Here is a 22146-nt window from a genome sequence, read left to right as displayed (position 1 = left end):
GATGTTAGTTTGGGTCAGGGTTGGGGGAAGGATAGGACTTAAAAGGAGGCCAGAAAGCCCCTAGCTTGGCCTGTTGCAGATTTAGATGTTCTTGGCTCCCAGCCCCCTCATTCTCCTAAGCGTTCCTTGACCAAATAGAGAGATCAGAGATCACAGGTCCCGGGTTCCAGGCGGATGGTGCTATGTATGTACTGTGTGACCTTGGGCAAGTTGTATAACCTCTCTGAGCCTGAGGTGGCAGCCACCATCTATGGTTACAACAACGAGTTCTGAGGCCTGAGGACTTCTGCTGCTGCTTGTACATCCATGAGAAGCTGGCCAAGAAAAGGGGGTGTCTTGTGGTACTGCAGGGGCCTACACACAAGCAAGGAAGGGCAGGATGGAGAGGAAAAGATGTGTAGCTTGAGCTCAGGTGGGCTTTCGATGTTATAGGTATTGTTGTGCCAGGCCTGAGTTTGTGGGATGTGGAATGGTAAATAAGTTCTGTGGTTAAGCCAGGCGCGGGCACGGTGGCTCTTGTCTCCATCTGGCCCCCATTTCCCCAGCTGTCCAGCGCAGGTGGAAGGGACGCTCTCTCTGGATAGTCATCTGACTAGGATAGCCCTCCTGCCCTGTGCCTGACACAAAGAGAGGGTTTCAGTCCTAGGCTGCCTCTGTTATTCTGTTAATGTCCCCTGTGACCTCCAGCCTCAGCAAGAATGGCTCATCCCTGGACGCAGTGCTCACTTTAGCCCAGAGCATGGCTACCCTGCCATGGGTTTTCCACCTGGATGTCAGGTAAGGATCCTTCCCTGCCCTCGGCTCCACTTTTCTTTCCATCTGGCTGGCCAGCAGCTTCCACTTGGGCCATTGGTCTCCCAGGTTATTACGTATTTTCCTCAGCACCTTGGACAGGACAGGTACACTGGGCTAGTTCTGGGTGTTGAAGGAATGAATTAGAGTATGGTCTCCTACACACTCAAATTTCTACCACGGGACAAGGCCCATCACCTTTCCCTTGGTCACTCTCCCAATTGTCCTCAGACATTTTAAATCAACTGGGAGTGTTCTGGTGGCCACCATACCTGCCTTACCCATCGTGTGAACTCTCGGGAGGTTGATGAGACCCTAGAATATAGACACCAGTTACGCCACAGCTCCAGCTGCCCCCATACAGAGCCTCCCACCATTTCTCTGAGGATCTTCCTCCCTTATGGGTCCCCAAGAATGGAGGAGGTGCCATGGCAGGTGGTCCAGGCTTGGTTACTTCCTAGCTGTGTGGCTCTGAGCAGGTCCTTTAGGTTACTGTGCTTCAATCTCCTCCTCTGTAAAATGGAGCCAAGAATAATTCCTTTCCTCTTGGATTTATTGTAAGAACCAGTGAGGTCTGATGGTGTCCTCAGCTTGTGTTTTGGACAGTGTCATCATTGGTTGTTCCTGTCAATGAGAAAGCAGGCCTCCCTGCACCCCGGGAATCTTAGGACCTGGGAAGGGGGCCTTTTTCTTTTTCTTAGCTGCCTTCTCTTCACTTCCAGCTTTGAGAACCAGCACATTCTCCTGACGGGTGACAAGAGAGGGAGGTGAGGAGGCGGGAGCTGTGGGGGGGTGGGATCCCCTCTTGATCTGGCCCCCATTTCCTGCAGATGCCCCCCCCAATCATCCCAAGAGGACCACTGCAGTCTGATGCACAAGAATTAATCTGGCTTCTTCAAGTCCCTTTCTCCCTCCCCCATAACTAATGGGTGACCAGCCACCTTCCATCTGTCTTGGAATGAGCAGGGAGGGCACACATAGACCACTGCTGGGTCGAGGAGAGAAGTTACATGAGTGACCTGAGGGCCACTCCATGAGAGCCACAGCCACAGTCTTTTCCCACTTGACAGTCAACTTGGATCAGCACAGTTGGTGCTCTGAAAGACCCACGTGTTCCAAGTAAACAGGAATCCCTTTTAGCACTCCAAGTTTGCTCCCAGCTGCCCTCTAGTGGTGACAGGCCAAGGCTGGCTGCAGAGCCCAGACTTAGCCATAGGCCCTGGGCACAGTAACTTTGCAGCTAATGTGTCACAGAAAAGCATCGCTGTTTTTGAGCCATCTGAAACCAGGGATAGTCCTAGGTCCTGCTCCTTAAACCTGTTTCTGGGGATCTTCTCCAGTTGGGTCTTAAAGTACAGAAAACTGAGGTACATGTGAATCCTCAGCCAGTGGTAGAAAGGAAACCTGGTCAGGGGCTGCACAGGCAGACAGGTGTAAGTTGGTGGCTTTTCTCTGGCTTCCCTGCCTGCACAATGAAGGCCTGTCTCTAGGATCACATCCAGCCCTGACTTCTGAGTGTGGGAGTTCACTGTGGGTGTATTGAACTTGCCTGTCAAATGTTTCCTCACCTCAGTGGTGCATTGGCTGGTGGGCCTTTTCCTGAGCTCCCAGCTGGAACCCAGATCTTAAGGTTTGGTCAGCGCTGCATCCCAAGGACCTTCAGGTACTGTGTCCCCTTTTCTCACTTAGGGGTGATTCCAGTGGGGGTGAGGGGGTCAGGAAATGGGAAGAGAGTACAGGGTCAGAATTAGTGATGAAGAGGCAGAGAAAGAGTTTGAGAAAAGGGAACAAAAAGAGGAATGAGTGTGAGAGTTAGGACTGGCCTGGGAGCTAAGGCCAGGGCTAGGGCTGGGGCTGGGACTGGGAGCTGAGGTCAAGTCCAGGGTTGGGGCTGGGGGCTGCCAGGCCCTATGAGCCACTGAGTAACCCCAACCTCCTGCATTGTCCATAGAGAGAAGCCTCCATATTTCTCTGAAACATACAGGCGGCCTAACCACTCCTTGCTGATTACTTAATTGAGGACACCTAATTCTAGGAATATACCATGCATGTACACTACAAGGAAAGTTGAGGCACAGAGAAAAAGGCAGACTGCTTCTGGTAGAGCCTGACTTTCCCAGCTCTGCCACGGACTTTGAGACCCAGCTGGGTCACACAGCTAGAAGAGGAGGGCAGAGCCTCAGACAGGGAGAGTCAGCATGAGCTAAGGCCCTGAACAGGAAAATTTGGCCTTAGGACATTTCAGTGTGGCTGGAGCTAAAGTAGCAGAGTAAAAGAAGGCCAGTGAGGCTGGGTGGGAAAGATACTTGCTTTTTTTTGGTCAGCCTTGGGGCTTGAACTCAGGGCCTGGGTGCTGTCCCTGGGCTCCTTTTGCTTGAAGCTAGCACTCTACCACTTTGAGCCATAGCACTACTTCTGGTTTTCTGATGCTTGTTTAGAAATAAGAGTATCACAGGGACTTTCCTACCCCAGCTGGCTTTGAACTGTGATCCTCAGATCTCAGCCTCCTGAGTAGCTAGGATTTACAGTCATGAGTCATCAGAGCCCGGCCAAGATTTGCTTTTTGACCTAAGGTGATAAGGAGCCAGAGTTCTGTGCAGTGTTAAAAGATGAGCTTCTTAGTTGGGCACCAGTGGCTCTTGCTTGCAATCCTAGTGACTAAGGAGGCTGAGATCTGAGGATCGAGGTTCAAAGTCAGCCTGAGCAGGAAGGTCCATGAGACTCTTATCGTCAACTAACCAGCAAAAAGCCAAAAGTGGAGCTGCAGCTCAAGTGGTAGAACTCTAGCCTTGGACACAAAAGCTCGGCGACAACTCCCAGGCCCTGAGTTTAAAACCCAGGGCCAGAAAAAAAAAAAAAAAAAAAGACAAGCTTTGCAGGGTGGTAAGGTGATGGCAATTGGATGCTCAGAGCCCTGGGGAATAAGACTAAGGGTGGTAGGGAGGAGCCTGAGTTTGCAGCTGGGGAGCAGGGCAATTGGGAGAGGAGGGACCTAAGCTGGAGGAGCCAGAGTCCAATCTGATCCTCTGCTCTGCCCATACCCCTTGCCCAGCGTCAAGGCGTATCCACTGAATCCCTCCAGCCTCACTCGTCTCTTCCACTCTCTGGAGGCATGCCCAGGGCCACTAGAAGTTTGGTAAGTGAAAGACATAGCCCTCAAAGCATGATGGGGTATCTGACCAGAGATCTGGGTAGGGGTCAGTGAGACTTCCAGGTTCCTCCCTGCCATCCCCCTCCCCACCCATCACCTGCCTTGTTCTGCCTCCGTGATTGGAGCTAGGCACTCTTGGAAGCCTTCCTTGGGGTGCCCTCTCCTTCCTGGGAAGCTCCTTTGGGTTTGTGGCCCTTGGATCAGGAGTCGGCTTGGCCATCTGCAAACTGTTAAGGGGAAAAACATGGCTTTAGCCTCAGCAAGTGCCCAGTGCTCAGTCGCCCTGGCCTGAGATTGTCATTGTTGCAACAGAATAATTACCTTAAGGTAAGTCAAGCACTGGTGGCTCACACTTGTAACCCTTGCTACTCAGGAGGCTGAGATCTGAAGATTGTGGTTCAAAGCCAGCCTGAGCAGGAAAGTCTGTGAAACACTGATCTCCAATGAACCATCAGAAAACAGGAAGTGGCACTGTGGCTTAATGTGGTAGAGCTATCCTTGAGCAGGGCCTAGGCCCTGAGTTCAAGCCCCACAATGAAGGGGGGGGGGGAGAGTTGCTATCTTTTTTCCTGCCTGTGGATCGGTCTCAATTGCCCCCTTCCAACAGGATAATCCACGTGACCCACGTACATTCCTTCCCATGCCATGTTCAAACATACACGGAAGGTGTTGTCTCACTGTTTGAGATCTCTCTGCAGCCAGCGTTTATCTTATAACTACAGCACGGCTGTCCCTGAAGATGCAGCCATGTGCACCCTTTGGGAGTTGCTTTGGTTTCTTTGAGACTGGGTCTCACTATGTAGTCCAGGCTGAGCTCAAACTCAAGATCCTCCTGTGTCAGTCTCCCCAATGCCGGAATTACACTCCATTTCTGTTTAGCCAATACTGAGGCTAGAACTCAGGATGTCTCCCTCTCACTTGGCTTTTCCATTCAAGGTTAGCATTCTACCACTTGAAGCCTACCTCTACTTCTAGGTTTTTGATGGTTAATTGGAAATAAGAGTCTTGGATTTGTCTACCTAGGATGTCTTAGAAATGAGGCCCTCAGATCTCAGCTTCCTGAGTAGCTAGGATTGCAGCCATGAGCCTCCAGTGCCCAGCTCAACAGCACCTTTTTTTTTTTTATTGTTTTGCCAGTATTGGGGCTTGAACTCAGGGCCTGGGCACTGTCCCCGAGCTTCTTTTGCTCAAGACTAGTGCTCTACCACTTGAGCCACAGTGCTACTTTCATCTTTTTCTGTTTATGTGATACTGAAGAAATCAAACCCAGGGCTTCATACATGCTTGGCATGCACTCTTTCATTAAGCCACATTCACAGCCCTCAATAGCATTTTTATTACAGAGACATCAAGCATAGATAAAGTATAGAGAAGTCTGGCCTGGTCTTTTGCCCCACCCCGCCCTCTCCCCTACCCATCTGGGGTATCTGCCCCAGGGCCCCTCCCACGGGAGGGCAGGGGAATAAGGTAGCAGGGAACGATGGGAGAGAAGGCAGGGAAGAATGTGACCCGCAGGCCTTTGGGGACAAGAAATGACATCTGGGGGCTCCTATGTGACTCCCAGGACATTCAGACCAGTGGTGGTCACCTGCAGCTTTTCCTAAGGGCATTGGATTCTGGTGAACTGTTCAGACAAATGATTAATGAGTTGGTGGGGTTTCCCTAGGGCATGTATGCACCTCTGTGTGGGGGGGGGGGGACACACACACATACACATACACAAAACACGCACACATGCATGCACACACACCATTAGGCGGCATCTCTTCTGTGCTAACCTGCAGCTTACTGAGTTTCTGAGTCAAGACAATATCCTTCTCTCAGTGAATGTGTTTTGGCCCTCAAACCCCAAACCAAGGGTACTTGCAGCCTGTTGACCATTAGCTGTGTCCATTAGCAAATGAAAGGCTCAGGTAAGTCCTTCCTCCTTGGCCAGCTCCATGCTAACTCAGAGGCTGGTGTTAGGTGGGGGTGGGGAGGAGTGTTTCCAGCAACTCTGGCTAAGTGTTATCGCCAGGATAACACCTTTTCCAGAAGGTTCCCTCCTCTCATGCTGATATTTTGTTTCACAGGCTGTCCTGCGAGGCCTTGAGTGACAAGAGCCTGGAGGCTTTGCTGCCTTGCTTGTCTCGGATGCCCCAGCTAAGCCTGCTGCAGTAAGACTGGGCACTTCCATATCTCCTCTACCTTGTCCCTGACCTGAGGGTTCTGCTCTGCAAAACCAGCCTCTGCTTCCTGCTCCCTCCTCCCTCGCACACTTCCTTTATTTCACCTGGTACAACCTCTTTAGCCTTTGCTAACCTTGGGATGTAAGGGAGTTCTCTGTCTTAGTTTTCTCTTCTGAAAAATGGGATTCATATCCCCCAGCTCTTCCTCAGGGTGAGATTCAACCAGACTAGGTGCTTAAAAAGCACTTGAAGACTGGTAGCTGAGCTGAGTTTGGGGGCCCATGCCTGTAAACTCAGCTATTCAGGAGTCAGAGTGGTAACAACATTCAGCCTGGGTAAAAAGTTATCAAGCTGTGTATTGGTGGCTCACTCCTATAATCCTGGCAACTCAGGAGGTCGAGATCTGAGGACTGCAATTTAAACCCAGCCTGGGCAGGAAAGTCCATGAGATTCTTATCTCCAATTAACCACCAACAAACCAGAAGTGGTGCTGTAAGAAAGCTAAGGGACAATGCCTAGACCCTGAGTTCAAGTCCCATGACCAACAAAAAAAAAAACAAAAACAAACAAAAACAACCTCTTTCAGAACATAAAACTCTTTCTGAAAAATCACTAAAAAGCTGTCAGGTGTTGTAATCCTAGCTATTCAGGAGACTGAGATCTGAGAATCATGGTTCAAAGCCAGGCCAGTCAGGAAAGTCTATGGAAGTCTTAATCTCTCCTAATCACCAGAAAGCTGGAAGTAGAGGTATAGTTTGAGTGGTACAGCACCTGTTTTGAGAATAAAAGCCAAGTGAGAGTATGATGCTCTGAGTTCAAGCCCTGGTATTGGCAAAAATAAAAATGTATTAGTGTAATACTATATATTTTTATAGTTTTTGTCCTGCCTAGCAAATATGATGACACCCCAGTACTATGACAAAACTGAGGGACAGGTGTGTGACTAACAGGCTACCATCTCTCTCTGGCTGCTGGACAGGTCACTGCCCTGCCCAGCCTGAGGGCATGTTTATATGATACCCGATGTTACCCTTTAACCCCATCCAGGGGAAGAATGTAAGCAAGATTGCCCAAAGTCTTTAAAACTCTGTTTTCTAACTTTAGCTCAGACTGGTTCAACTTTTAAGAGGATTTGCTTTTAAATATTCCTCTAGAGGGAGGAGAGCAGCCACATTTGAGATGAGAAATACAATAGGGAATTAAATCATAATATTAGAAACAGCATGTGCAAAGAGGCCTGGCCCTGTGGGTCTACGGTGCTCTGTTGTCTCTTCTCACCAGTCTAGGATCATGCTTCTAATGCAGGGGAGGAAGGGAGGAGAGTGATAGGGTTTAGAGATGCTCTTCAGTCACCAATGATGTGATCAGACCAAAGTAAGCAGGTAGCTGGGCACGGTGCTCACTCCTGTAATCCTAGCTACTCAGGAGGCTGAGATCTGAGGATCAAGGTTTAAAGCCAGCCTGGACACAAAAGGACCTGAGACTCTTATTTCCAATTAACCTCTAGAAAATGGGAAGTGGTAGGGTGGTAACCTTGAGCTGAAGAGCTTAGGGACACCACCCAGGTCAAGTTCAAGCTCCATTATCCACAAAAAAAGAAAGAAAGAAAGAAAGAAAGAAGAAGAAAGAAAGAAAGAAAGAAAGAAAGAAAGAAAGAAAGAAAGAAAGAAAGAAAGAAAGAAAATCCCACCTGGGTTAATGAGTAAATGTTTTCCTCAGGTGGCAAATGAGACTCTAGAGGTGACTCAGAGTCAGGACAGCAAAAGTGGTCAGACTGGGCTCAGTGATTTGTGCCTGTATTTCTGCCGACTCAAGAGGCTAAGAGCTAAGGATCACAGTTCAAAGCTAATCAGGCAGAAAAGTCTGTGAAACTCTTATTGCCAACTAACCAGCCAAAAGCTAGAAGTAGAGATGTGGCTCAGGTTGTAAAGTACCAGCAGAACAAGCAAGCTGAGGGAGTGTGAGGCCCTGAGTTCAAGCCCCAGTATAGCACAAAACATGAGGAGGAGGAGGAGGAGGAGGAGGAGGAGGAGGAGGAGGAGGAGGAGGAGAAATCGTGGGGAGGGAGGCGCTGTCATGGCCAAGCTAAGAAGGCACCACTGGGGTGAGATGAACCCATCTGGCCTTCTCTAAAATTGTGGTTTACAACTGGGTGTCTTTGCCCTTGGGACATTGGGTGGGAGTTGAGTTGTTTTTTGTTTTTTGGGTTTTTTTTGCCAGGGACAGGGGCTGGCTTCTAGTGCATTTAAGCCCAGAGTTTGCTAAACTTCATTTCCGGTACAAGATAGCCACCTACAGCAAGATCCACTGAGCCCTAAGCCCCCATAGTCCTCACTCTGCCCCAAGGACCTAAAGCTTCCTGTTCGACCAGCAAGGACTCACCTGCCTGATCCTACTTGCAATACAAAACGGCACATGGCAAGCCATGTGCCAGGCAGCGAGCTAGACAGGGAGGACTAACTCCCCTCATGCCCTGGAGAGGAAGAGATGCCGTCATTCATCTTATTTCTCCAGATACAGCAACTGAGACAGAGAGGGTACATGCCTTGTTCAAGGTCACAGTAGTGAACAGACCTGGGACTCCATTCCAGTCTGTTTATCCCCACCACCCCTCTTTGTCTCTGCCTTCTTCCTCACAGCCTCCTAGAGCTGCCTCTCGCCTTCCTCTGCCATGCTTCCATGCTTCTTTGGCTACTAACCTTGCTTGGCTCTGCTCCTGTCCACAGGCTGAGCCAGACAGGACTGGCCCCTTGGAGCCCCTGGCTCCTGGCTGGTATCCTCCCACTGTGTCCTCAGATTCGGAAGCTAGAGATCAGGTAGGTCTTGAGCTGGGATTCGTTTGGGCCTGGAGACTGGAAGGTGTAGGAGGACCCAGGCCAAAGGCTGGGCTCCTGAGGCTGTGAGTGGGAATGGCTGAGCTGGTGCTGTCTGCTGCAGGTCCCTGAATCAAGCAACACTACACTTCGGATGCAGGGAGGAGCTGAAAGGCTTGTACTGTGGGTGAGTCCCATGTCGACAGCCTGTGTGGTCTGAGGGTGAATAGACCTATGTCCCGGGTGATCAGAGCCCAGAAAGGATCCTGTAGAGGACAGAGACTGGTTTCCCCCAACAAAAGGCCCCAAGAGGTACAGGCTTTTTTTTTTTTTTTTTTTTTTTTTTTTTTTTGCCAGTTTAAAATTCTTGCTGGCCAGGTGCTGGTGGCTCATGCCTGTAATCCTACCTACTCAGGAAGCTGAGATCTGAGGATCACAGTTAAAAGCCAGCCAGAGCACTAAAGTCCATGAGACTCTTATCTCCAATTAACAACCAGAAAACTGGAAGTGGCCCTGTAGCAGCTCAAGTGGTGGAAGGCTAACCTTGTGCTGAAGAACTCAGGGACAGCACCCAAGCCCCATGATTGACCAAAAAAAAAAATAAAATAAAATCTTGCTGGCTGGTGACAGCTATCCATTTGCCTTGCTTCCTGTTCTTAGTTTTTGCCTTTCAAAGGTAGACTCACCATCTTTTAAAACCTGCTGCTTTGCACCCTCCCCACCAACTGTGTCTGGGGAGTTAAGAGGAGAAAGGGGAAAGGGAGTGGGGTTCTGTCTCTTAAAGAAGCCATAGCTCTTGAGCTTGATTTGGCATCACCTAGTTCATGCCTGGCTCTAGAATCTCTGACCAGGGCTTACTGAGGTCCCCAAATCTGCATCTCAAGCTCAGGTACTGTCTGGGATCTTGCTGTGTGGACATAGGGTAGTGGGTGCTGGGTACTTCCAGGGGACCAGGCTTGGGCAGAGACCCAGCTCAGTTACCCTGACCACCCCTGCCCCCTCACAGGTTCCCGGCCTGTGGTCTCAGGCCAGCGCACATGGAGCAGCTGTGCTGCTTGCTGGGCCAGTGTGAAGCCCTCAGCCACCTGAAGTAAGTTGGGGAGCAAGGGGTATGGATGTGTGGGGCGGGCTGGGGGTGGATGTCCACTGGCAGACCTCCGGGCCAGCCAGCAGGGAAAGGGCGGATTGCTGGTCACATCCCTCTGCCTGTGTTCTCTTCCCCTCACCACCATTCCAAGCCCCACCCCCTTGCCCCACTGGCTGGACTAGTCCTTTTCCTTTTTTCGTATGTGTGTGGGGGGGTGTTCTAATCCAGGCAATTGGGCAAAGAATGTTCCAGAAGCTTCTCAGCCTCATGTTGACCAAACGTACAACAAGCTCTGTGGGTAGATGGGTTAAAGAGGAGCCCCTGCTTGCCCAGAAGGCAGTATGGGATGAAAATAATGTATTTTACATTTATTTATTTATTTATTATTTATTTAGTTATTTTGCCAGTCCTGGGCACTGTCCTTGAGTTTTTTGTTTGTTTGTTTGTTTTTCTCTCCTCAAAGCTACTACTCTACCACTTGAGTCACAGCACTACTTCCAGCTTTTTCTGTGTACATGGTACCAAGAAATGAAACCCAGGGCTTCATGCATGCTAGGCAAGCACTCTACCACTACGCCACACTCCCAGCCCAGAAAATCATGTATTTTAAAGAAAAAAAAGAGGGGCCTAGAGTTTGGCCTAGTGGTTAAAGTGCTTGCCTAGCATGCATGAAGACCCGGGTTCGATTCCTTGGTACCACATACATAGAAAAAAGCCGGAAGTGGTGCTGAGGCTCAAGAGGTAGAGCTCTAGCCTTGAGAAACTCCAAGGGCAGTGCTCAGGCCCTGAGCTCAAGCCCAGGTCTGGCAAAAAAAAAAAAAAAAAAAAAAAGAAAAGAAAAAAAGAATGAATAGTATGTCTTAGAGGTTTCTGAGGTTCATTGTAGAGTGAAGTTCTTAGTTTAAAGGTCATTTTTGTTTGTTTGTTTTGCCAGTCCTGGGGCTTGAACTCAGCTCCCGAGTACTGTCCTTGGGCTTTCTCAAGGTTAGAGCTCTACCACTTGAACCACAGCACTACTTTCGACTTTTATTATGTATGTGGTACTGAGGAATCAAACCCAGGTCTTTGTGCATGCTAGGCAAGCACTCTACCACTAGGTCAAACTCCCAGCTCCAGTTTAAAGGTCATTTTATTAAGACATTTCAAGCCAGGCACCGGTGGATCATGCCTGTCACCCTGACTACTTATGAGGCTGAGATTTGAGGATTGAGATTTGAAGCCAGCTGGAACAGGAAAATTTATGATATTCTTACATCCATTTAAGCAAACAAAAAGCCAAAAATGGGGCTGTAGCTCAAGTGGTAGAGTGCTAGCCTAGAAGACAAAAGCTTAGAGACAGAGCCCAAGCCCCAAGTTCAAGCCCCAAGACTGGTGCCAAAAAGAGAGAGAGAGAAGTTGGGAATGTGCTAGAATGCTTGCCTAGCATACACAAATCCCTAGGTTCAATTCCTCAATATTACATACATAGAAAAGGCCAGAAGTGGCTGTGGCTCAAGTGTTAGACTACTAGCCTTGAGCAAAAAGAAGCTCAGGGACAGTGAGTAGGCCCTGAGTTCAAGACCCAGTCTGGCGAAAGAGGGAGAGACAGAGAGACAGAGAGAGACAGAGTCAAAGACAGAGATAGCAGAGAGAGAGAGAGAGAGAGAGAGAGAGAGAGAGAGGGAGGGAAGGAGGGAGAGAGAGGGAGGGAAGAGAGAGAGAGAGAGAGAGAGAGAGAGAGAGAGAGAGAGAGAGAGAGAGAGAGAGGTTTATGACAGCCATTTTTTAAAAAAAGACAAAGCCATTTTCAAATGAAGTTTCTCAAGAAAAGACAAGATCCAAAAGTGTCAGAGAGCCAGGCGTGGTGGTGCATGTCTATAATCCCAGAACTCAGGAGATCTAGAGGATCACGAGTTCCAGGACAGGCTGGACTCCATAACGAGATTGTCTCAACAAAACAAGACCAAAGAGACATTGAACATAGTGCCACCAATGCAAGCAGATATGGAGAGGTCTGGGTACACACGGAACCTATCGCAAGGCCACAAGGAAGGGGACTATGGGCAGGATCGTGGGAGCTGTCTGATTTGCAGTGGTGCTGGTGAGGGGTCCTGGGTGGTGACTGCAGAGGCCATGGCCTGGAACAGTGGACACAGGAGAGCGGCAGACTTGGGGAGACACTGACCACACCAGCTTCTCCCACCTCTTCCAGCCTTGAAGCAAACCTGCTGGACAACGAGGGCCTCCGCTCCGTTCTGGAGTACCTGCAGCAGACACCCCTCTCGGGGTGGCTTGAGTAAGTGGGGAGGCAGTCTCACAAGTGGGAGGAGGGCTCCCTGTGGTCAAGCGCATAAGTGAAGTCTGGGTGCTGGCGTGGCTCATACCTGTCATGCTAGTGACTTAGGAGGCTGAGACTCTTATGTGCAACAAATCACCCAAATGCTGAAAGTGAGCAGTGGCTCTAATGATAGAGTGCTAGCCTTGAACAACAACAAAAACCTCATAGATGATACTCAGGCCCTGAGTTCCCTGGATTGGCATGAGGGGCGCTGGGGGGGAGGGGGCCAGGAGGAAGCTCAGCAAGCAGGGATGGGCAGGGAAAGGGACCCACCCCCTTCCTGGGGTCCTTTCTTCCTCTCCCCTGACCACTATGGCCAGCCCCTCCACCGGACCCTTCAGAACAAACTACAGCTCATAGCCAGGAGACTCACTGATCCTTCTCCCCCTCTGTCCAATCTGACAACCAGGGAAGTGGGGTGAGGTGAATACAGCTGCTTGCTTCCTGGATCATCCCATTCCTGAAACCCCAGTCTATGGGACATGAATTTGGAGATGTCCCTGCAGCAGGAAGATGATCCCCAGGAAGCCAGCCCCTCTCTCCCCATCTCCCCAGTGGCCTGGGAGGCAGCCAGAAACCAGAGCCAGGCTAGAACTTGTTGCTAGGCAACCAAGCTTTGGGTTCTGGGAGTTTCTGACCCAGTGCAGCTACAGCTTGCAAGCTAGGCCTCGCCAATGCCTTGTTCTGGACCCCAGAAGGGGGCAAAGGCTGCAGGCACAACCAGGCAGCTCACTGAGGACCCAGGGTCGGGTCTGCGGGCTTCATTGTCGTACCTGGAGGCAAGATGGAGGGCAGGACCCCTCCTGAGCTTTGCTTCTCCCCTAGCCTAAGTCACAACAACATCTCTCAAGAAGGCGTCCTGAGCCTGGTGGAGATGCTGCCTTCCAGCCCTCGTGTCCAGGAAGCCTGGGTGAAGTAAGGGCATCAATGTCTTTGACTGGAAGAGGGGGCTCAAGACCCCTACACGTCCCCCCTTCCCTCTGTTGTGACTTGGGGTGACCTCTGCCTCTCTCTGAGTCCCACCCCTTGGTATCAGGAGGTGTTACCATCTTCACAGATGAATTTGGGGTGTCTTATGGTCCACATCGGCCTTGCCCTTGGAAGCTGGCACCTGTGGGTGGCACACCCTTCTGCCCTTTTCTCTCTCCAGCCTGGGCCCTGAGCAGCAATTCCAGCTTCGCTTCTCCAGGCAGGAGACATCTGGGGTGACACTGAGGTAACCTCAGGTGGGGTGATGGCATGATGTGCTGAGGTGGGGTCCCCACAGAGGCAAGACCTCTACCTTTTCTCTCCACTGGCCCTGGCGCAGGCATTCCAGGGTATGCCTACTAGATCCTCGGGGAGACTAGGGGGAAAGTGAGGCACACAGCCCCCTAGTCCTTCCCCTGCACTTCCTCCTTCAGGCTGAGCCACTGCCACTTGGGGCCAGAGCAGGTGCTCAGACTGGCCGCTGGCCTGAGCCACACCCTCCAGCCCACGGAGCTCACGTGAGTGGCCACAGGGACGTGGGGAGGTGGGACATCGAGGCAGAGCCCCACAGTGATTGGCCTCTGTCCACAGGCTCACCGAGTGCGGGGTGGACCTGAAGCAGTTGATGGGGCTCCTGAGCCGGGTGAAGCCACCAGCAGGGGTGCTGGGGCTCAGGTACCTTCTCCCTGCTGGGGAAGGGTGGGCATGGAGGCCTGAGGACAGGGACCTTGCAGAACTGAGGTCCCAGAGCTAGCCCCAGACACAGGGAGGCCCAGGGTAGACAGTAAAGTGCCAAGGGGGGAACACTGAGCTTCCCCCCCACCAAATCTAGGGCTCTATCACTTGAGACACAGCTCCACTCCTGGCTTTTTGATGATTCATTGGAAATAAGAGGCTCATCAACCTTCCTACCTGGGATTGGCATTGAACTGTGATCCTCAGCTCTCAGCAGCCTCCTGAGTAGCTAGGAATACAAGCGTGTGCCACCAGTGGCTTGCTTCCGATTTTTACTTTTTAGCAAATGTATTTCAAAGTAAATGATCAATCCCATCCTAAATGTCACTCCAAGTAGCTCAGCAGAGACTTGTTGAGTGTAAGGTCATTTCGTACACAGCGATGGCTGAGGTTGTCCTCCCAGGAAGGAAGGGGTGGGCGGAGGGGGGAGGCTTTCATCCGGAATCCAGCTTGGACTGTGTGTATGGGTGGCGCTGCCTCTGCTGCTCTGTGAAGTCTGTGGTGCAGGGCTGTAACTGCCACCTTCTGGTTTGGTCTGGACCTTCCTTCTGGTGTCATGAGCTTGTCCTGTCTAAGTATTGCTGAAAATTAGGCTAACAGGCTGCAGGAGAGATGAGTTTACATATCAGAACCCTGGCTCCCATGGCCTGGCTCCCCACAGCCCATGACGAAGCAAGTGAGACCTGGTTGTCCTCCCCAATCAGGTTTTTAAAAATTATGCAGTGATGGGAATGGAACCCAGAGCCTTGTGCCTGCTAGGCAAGCACACAATATCCCAGCTATAGCCCAGTCCCCTGAGCGCACAGAACCATTAGGTTACACATAACAGAACAGACCATCTCAACCATCTTTGCAGTATGTACTTCAGTAGCATTAAGTACATTTACAACATTGTAAAATTATTGTTTTTCACCTTACAAAACAGAAACTCTGTACCCAATAAACCACAGCCCAATTCCCATTGTCCCCATTCTCTGGCACACACCCTTCTGCATTATATCTCCATGGATATGACCACACCAAGTACCTTCTGCAAGTAGATTCATGTAGTATTTGATTCATGGCATAGCCTGGACAAGAATGTCTTCCTTTTTTCAAGCTGCATAATATTCCATTATACAACTAAAGCCCAATTTTCCCTTCCATTTACTGGTGGACACTTGGATTATCTTTACCTTTTGGCCATGTAAAGAATGTTGCTGGACTTGGAATGTGGCCTAGCAGTGCTTGTCTAGCATGCATGAAGCCCTAGGTTTGATTCCTTGGTACTACATACACAGAAAAAGCCAGAAGTGGTGCTGTGGTTCAAGTGGTAGAGCTCTAGCCTCAAAAAAAAATAAATTAAATTAAATTAAAAACTCAAGGACAGTGTCCAGGCCCTGAATTCCAGGACTGGACATATATATATATGGGAGTATAGGGCTCTAACTAGGCCTGGGCACTGTCCCTGAGCTCTTTAGCTCAAGACTACTGCCCTACCCTTGAGCCAAGCCCCATTTCTCATTTTCTAGAGGTTAATTGAAGAAAAGAGTCTCAGGTTCTTTTGTGCCTGGGCTGGCTTTGAACCTTGATCCTTAGATCTCAGCCTCCCGAGTAGCTAGGATTACAGACATGAGCCACCGTGCCCGGCTTAAAAAATAATTTTTTAAAAAAGAACGTTGCAGGGCTGGGAGTTTGGCCTAGTGGTAGAGTGCTTGCTTAGCATGCATGAAGACCCAGGTTCCGTTCCTTGGTACCACATACATAGAAAAAAAGCCAGAAGTGGTGCTGAGGCTCAAGTGGTAGAGCTCTAGCCTTGAGAAAGTCCAAGGACAGTGCTCAACCCCTGAGATCAAGCACAGGACTGGCAAAAAATAAAAAAATTAAAAAAAAAAGAATGTTGCTATGAATGTGGGCAGGCCTTACTCCACTATGATCTTGCTTTTAATTTTTTTGGAGGAGGAGGGGTTATGGAACCTGGGTTTTCTAGGTCACCAAGATAACTTTTTCAAATAAAATGTTTCTAAGCCTAAAAATGAGAAATCCAGAATAGCATAAAGAAGAAAATGCAGTTTTAAAATAATGTTATACCCTAACCGTAAGGCACACATATTTTAAATAACTCTTATTTTCCTCCTTCTCAATTAATGCATGCAGACTGTAGAAAATACCTCAAAACTGAAAATAAAATTGGGACCAGGTACAAGTGATTCATGCCTATAATCTAACTATTCAAGAACCTGATCTAAAGATACCAGCTCAAGGCCAGCCCGGGAGACAAACCCAAGAAATTCAGTCTCCAGTTAACCAGCAAAACGTGGAAGTGGAGGGCCAGGAACGTAGCCTAGTGGTGGAGTGCCTGCCTAACATGTGTGAAGCCCTGGGTTCTATTCCTCAATACCACATACAGAAAAAGCCAGAAGTGGTGCTGTGGCTCAAGTAGCAGAGCACTAGCCTTGAGCAAAATGTGTCCAAAGACAGTGCCCAGGCCTGAGTTCAAACCCCAGGACTGGTTAAAAAAAAAAAGTGAAAGTGAAGCTGTGGCTCAAGTGGTGTGTGCCAGCCTTGAGCAGAAAAGTGAAGTGACAGTGTGAGGCCCTGAGTTCAAGTCCTCGCCAAACAAACAAAGGAATAAGTAAATAAGAAAATAACATTTTATATACAGCTTGATTTCCTCCATATTTTCGCACATTGACTGCTGCAGAACATTATGTTGATCATGTGTGAAATCTAAAGCATTGCTTTAAAAAAAAATACTGTGTGGCTCACGCCTGTAATCCCAGCTACTCAGGAGACTGAGATCTGAGGATCGAGGTTCAAAGCCAGCCAGGACCTTAAAGACCATGAGACTCTTATCTCTAACCACTAGAAAACTGAAAGTGGCACTGTAGCTCAAGTGGCACTGTAGCAGCCTTGAGATGAAGAGCTCAGGGACAGCACCCATGCCCAGAGTTCAAGTCCCATGACCACCCCCCCTCCAAAAAAAAATACCGTGGCTCTGGTTGTTGGGAAATAATTATTGGACGAAGGCTGCTGTTCATTTCCTTCACAGTGCTTGTGCTAATGGTATAATTGTAGGATTTTCAAAATAAGCCACGAATGGCTGTGCTGCCCCCTCCCTGAGCTGTGCTCACCTGGGGCCTCGTCTGTATGTCCCCTTCCTTACAGGATAGAGGAGCCCTGGGTGGGCAGAGCTGGGGTGCCAACCCTGCTGGAAGCCTGCACTCAGACCTTGGGCCATCTCATGGAGATAAGGTAAGGCATGGTGGACCCCTATTCTGAGTCCCCCACCCTACCCTGTGTGGTAACAGCTAAGGATGCTGGCAAACATGTTTCCCCAGAATCCCCTGGGTATCCATGAAAGGCTGTGATTGATGGACCTTAAGGCAGCCCAGGTTCTAGATCCAGGGCTGCTGGGGTCCATGCAGGATGCATGGCAGGGTCCAGTGGCTCTGAGACCAGAGGGACTGAGGGCAGAGACTTCAGGGATCCTGGCCAGGGTGTCAGGTCAGCTGGAGGCTCCATCCCAGCCCCTGACTGCACCAGCTGGCCTCAACCTGTGCCTCTAAGACGGAGGAATGGAGTCCCTGTGGGACTGAGGATCAGAGAAGCTGAGGTAGGAAGGTGCTTACTTAGTGCCAGGCAGCCACCGTGCAGCTGCCTCCAGCCAGAGCTGAGGAAGTCAGGGGAGAGCTTAGCCTCTTCCTCAGGCCCCCCAGACTCTATCCATTGCAACCTCCCCATGTCATGTGTGAGTCCCTGCGTTCAATCTCCCACAAAATAAACATGCTAACCCCCTACCCCTGGATTCTTTGAGTTCCCAAACCTGGCCCTGACAGGGAGGTGGGGGGTGACACAGGCAGTGGAGCAGAGTGGCAGCAAAGGCAACCCAGACAAGCAAGGTGACCTAAGCCAGCTCCTCTCTCCTCGTCAGCATCGCTGAGACACAGCTGTGGCTCCAGATGGAATTCCCTCGAGAGGAACAGTGGCCCCAGCAGGCCCTCAGGTAGGATCTGGCACAGGGACCCCAAGGGGGAGGCTGGTAGCAGAGAGAGCATGTGTGGCCACTTCAGCTGGCCAAAGTTACTCAGGGCAGAGACTGACTCCTCCAAATTCAGCTCCTGTTGTGTCTGCCCCCAGGCTGGCTCACCAGGCCACTGGGACCCCCCACAGCCATCTTGTCACACAGCTGGTAGAGACATGTGGCCGGCTACGGCAGCTCAGGTCAGTTGCCAGAACAGGCATGGTCCCCGTGTTTTCCACTGACCCCTCTCAAATTCCAGACCAGCCCCACATAGGTCCACGGGGACAGTGGGGAATTCTGGGGTGAGCCTGAAACCTTCTGGAATCTTCTTGGGCCTTTTCAGTTTGTCGCAGGTTAACCTCTGCCGTGAGGGTATGCAGGGTATGGACAGCTCCAGGCTGCTGCTGAGCCTCCTACCGGCCCTATCTGAGCTGAAAACCTTCCGGTATGTAGACAAGACGGCTGTTCTACCAGGGCCTGGCCCCCTTGTGTCACCCCAGTCCTGGAGATGAGGCCAGGGGTGCACAGTCAAATTCATTTTTAACATACTGTCTAGTGAGTACCATTGATGCATTTATTCACCCCATGTCCCTTTATTTCCTGATTTCCTGGCTTCTTTCTTTCTTCCTTCCCTTTCCCTTTCTTTCTCTCTCACTTTCTTTCTCTCTCACTTTCTTTCTTTCTTTCTTTCTTTCTTTCTTTCTTTCTTTCTTTTCTTTCTTTCATTGTCATAGGGCTTAAACTCAGGGCTTAGGCTCTGTCTCTGAGCATTTGTGTTAAAGGCTGGCACTCTATCATTCTGAACCATAGCTATACTTCTGGTTTGGGAGTGATTAATTGGAGACAAGAGTCTCCTGGATTTTCTGGCTTCAAACTGCAACCCTCAGATCTCAACCCCCAGTTAGGGTTACAGGCGTAAACCACCAGTGCCCAGCTCTGTTTTTTTTTTTTTTTTTAAAGAGTCTTAAAGCCAACACCAGTGGCTCACGCCTATAATCCTAACTACACAGGAGACTGACATCTGAGGATTGATTTGAAGCCAGCCTGGGTAGGAAAGTTCATGAGACCCTTATCTCCAATAAACTACCAAAAATCCAGGAATAGAGCTTTGGCTCAAGTGGTAGAATACTAGCTTTAAGCAAAAAAAAAAAGTTCAAGGATTGCACTTAGTCTCTGAGTTCAAGCCCTTGGACTGGCGCGCGTGCTCGCGCGCACGCGCGCACACACACACACACACACACACACACACACATATACATGTATATATTCTTATTGTGGCTAGGGAGTGTGGCAAAGTAATAAACTGCCTAGCAAGCGCAAGGACTCAAGTTCAGTCCCGTGGAGAATAAGCTATGTAAGTGTGCCCCTACCCCTTAGTATTTCAGTGAACTTCCCTATAAGAGCTCATTTTCCTTCACAGTCCCCTACAATTAGAATGACAGCAAGATTAACACAGATACCCTAATAAAGCACAGTTTATACCTCCTATTTACATTTATTTCTGTTTTTCTTTTTCCCTATCCTAGAGCTAATCCAGGATCACACAGTACACTTTGTAGCATCACCCCCTCCCTTACTGAGATCTAGAACCTTTTTGGCCCTTCCATATCTTACAGCTCTCCCATGGCTATTTTTCAGGGTGGCAATGTCACTTGTGCCTTGCTGTGTCCTCATTTCAGGCCAGGCTGGGCCTGGGTACCTGTCCCCTTGTTATGGATGGGAAAGCTAAGGGGGTAAGGGAAGTGCCCCCAGGGTTTGCCCCATGCCTAGATGCTGTTTTCCTTTGTGATTAACATAGGCCCTTTTGGGGAGGTACCCTAAGACTAAATACCTTCCTCAAATGTTCACCCACATATTTTAGCATCCATTGATAACTTCTCCCTGAAACAACTGTTAGCTCTATTTTGACAGTTGCAAAATAGAGCTTTTTATGTTTTGCCAGTATTGGGGCTTGAACTCAGGGCCTTGAGGTTTTCTTACTCAAGGTTGATACTCTAACGACTTGAGTTGTGCCTCCATTTCCAGCCTTTTGTCTGCCTAGACTGGCTTTGAACCTTGATCCTCAGATCTCAGTCTTCTGAGTCCCTAGGATTACAAGCGTTAGCCATTGATGTCTGGCCTTTTTTTTGTTTTGTTTTGTTTTTTTTGTTTTTGTTTTTGTTTTTTTTTGCCAGTCCTAGGCTTGAGCTCAGGGCCTGAGCACTGTCCTTGGATTTTCTCAAGGCTAGAGCTCTACCACTTGAGCCTCAGCACCACTTCCGGCTTTTTTCTATGTATGTGGTACCGAGGAATCGAACCCGGGTCTTCATGCATGCTAGGCAAGCACTTTAACCACTAGGCCAAACTCCTGGCCTCGGCCTTTTTTTTTTTTAAACAGACTTTTAGGCCTGTAGTTTGGCCTAGTGGTAGAGTGCTTGCCTAGCACACATGAAGGCCTGAGTTCAATTCCTCCGTACCACATAAGGCCGGAGTTCGATTCCTTGGTGCCACATACATAGAAAAAAGATGGAAATGGTGCTGAGGCGCAAGTGGTAGAGCTCTAGCCTTGAGAAAGTCCAAGGACAGTGCTCAGGCCCTGAGCTCAAGCCCAGGACTGGCAAAAAAAAAAAAGAAACAGACTTTTGTTATGAAGCCCAAACTGGGCCTGATCCTCCTGCCCCAGCCTCCCAGTGCGAGGATTACAGAAACACACTCCCACAGCTGCCCAAAGCAGAATTGTTCTAGGTTTGTATTTTCTTCCTGTGCATCTGAGTGTATCAAGGAGAGACTCCGGCCAGATGTGGTGGTATGTGCCTGTAGTCCCAGCTCCTCAAGAGACAGAGACAGGAGGATCATGGTCTAAGCTTGTCAGCAGCAGACCCTGGGCTGAGACCCCAGATCCTGCCTGACCCCATGCCCTCTGGTCTCCCAGGCTGACCTCCAGCTGTGCAAGTACTGAAGACCTCATCCACCTGGCATCTGGCCTGAGCCACTGCCACTACCTGGAGGAGCTAGAGTGAGTGGCTGGGTGTTAGGACCAAGAAGGGGGTGGGGTGGCCCTATGAGGGCAGAGCTCTGAGAGGACAGCTGGGCCTGTGGCGGAGTGGATGGCGGGAGTCAGGTCTATATCCCCTGCCAAGAAGTGCAGCCACTCTGGGTGTAGCTAGGCATCACTGAACACCATGGTAAATACTTGCCTTTTCCACCGCTGGACAGATAGCAGCCATGTGCTCCTTCTTCCCCTCTGGCCTGGATTGCCATGTTTGTCCAAATTAGTCTCAGAATCCTGGCTCTGCCTCCACTGGCTGTGGTGCTAGGATGCAGAGCACAGGTGAAGGATGGAGGGCTGGCTGCGTGCAAGCATGGCCCGTTGTTCTGGAGCGTCCTCTCTGCAGGTTCATCCAGGACTTCCTTTCTCAGCTGAGCAGCTCTGACTGTCAGTGTCCCCTTGGGAAAGGCTGGGCAGTAGGTGTGGTTTGGGTTCTGCAGGCCCAGTCAGCCCCCCAGGGGACTGAAGGATTGTAGGGGGTGGGGAGACACCTGGGCTCCAGGGGCGCAGCCTGGTCTAACCCCAGCTCATGCTTGGTCCTCACCAGCTTCTCCAGCAGTCAGTTGGGTGAGGAGGGCACCAAGATGCTAATGGCAGCTCTGGAGGGAATGCGCAGATTGAAGAGGCTCCGGTAAGTGCTGGGAGGTGCAAGGGGGTGGGAAGGGAGAGGGAGTAAATGGGGGGACAGCGGGCAGGTAGGCTTGGAACTCTTTCATCTTCTGGGCACAAACTGCTAGTCTCTGGATGGACCTAGGTGAGCTAGATGCCCTCCAAGACCTGTCACCTGCTCACCTGTCACCAAAACACTTGGTCACAGTAAACCTAAGGTCATTGGTGTATGTCATGGCATTTGTATTACAAGGCATTTGGCTTCGAGCATGGCTATATCCAGGGGCTAGGTTCTCTGTGTTTGTGTCTCTCTCTGTGTCACTACCCCCCACCCTCGCCTCTTTCTTCTCCCTTTTTCCTTCTCAATCAGCTGCAGGCTCACTTTCTCCCAGTGTAGTGGAAAAGGAATATGCATGTCTTACCCTGTGGTTACATTCTAACAAAAGGTCCCAGCTGAAACCCAGGACCCGGTGG

The 22146-nt window shown here is 50.1% G+C and overlaps 1 protein-coding gene across 1 annotated transcript in view; it reads left to right on the top strand.

Annotated features, from left to right (window-relative positions):
* The window catches only part of Nlrc5 (NLR family CARD domain containing 5), an 86702-nt gene that overhangs the window by 37840 nt on the left and 26716 nt on the right, over positions 1 to 22146 (top strand). The window contains exons 20-38 of the mRNA XM_090357063.1: positions 688 to 777; positions 1515 to 1559; positions 2366 to 2455; positions 3845 to 3928; positions 6016 to 6099; positions 8838 to 8927; positions 9049 to 9111; positions 9931 to 10014; positions 12203 to 12286; positions 13154 to 13243; positions 13479 to 13544; positions 13732 to 13815; positions 13889 to 13972; positions 17180 to 17266; positions 17946 to 18017; positions 18152 to 18235; positions 18379 to 18480; positions 20947 to 21030; positions 21611 to 21694. Of these exons, the coding sequence (XP_090213189.1) occupies positions 688 to 777; positions 1515 to 1559; positions 2366 to 2455; positions 3845 to 3928; positions 6016 to 6099; positions 8838 to 8927; positions 9049 to 9111; positions 9931 to 10014; positions 12203 to 12286; positions 13154 to 13243; positions 13479 to 13544; positions 13732 to 13815; positions 13889 to 13972; positions 17180 to 17266; positions 17946 to 18017; positions 18152 to 18235; positions 18379 to 18480; positions 20947 to 21030; positions 21611 to 21694 (1551 nt within the window). The remainder of the gene's footprint in view (positions 1 to 687; positions 778 to 1514; positions 1560 to 2365; positions 2456 to 3844; positions 3929 to 6015; positions 6100 to 8837; positions 8928 to 9048; positions 9112 to 9930; positions 10015 to 12202; positions 12287 to 13153; positions 13244 to 13478; positions 13545 to 13731; positions 13816 to 13888; positions 13973 to 17179; positions 17267 to 17945; positions 18018 to 18151; positions 18236 to 18378; positions 18481 to 20946; positions 21031 to 21610; positions 21695 to 22146) is intronic.

The sequence above is a fragment of the Megascapheus bottae genome, chromosome 24 (assembly GCF_031878675.1).
Source record: "Megascapheus bottae isolate mThoBot1 chromosome 24, mThoBot2.hap1, whole genome shotgun sequence".
Classification (NCBI taxonomy): Eukaryota; Metazoa; Chordata; class Mammalia; order Rodentia; family Geomyidae; genus Megascapheus; species Megascapheus bottae.
Note: the sequence above shows the minus strand (reverse complement) of the source record. Positions and strands in the feature narration are given on the sequence as shown.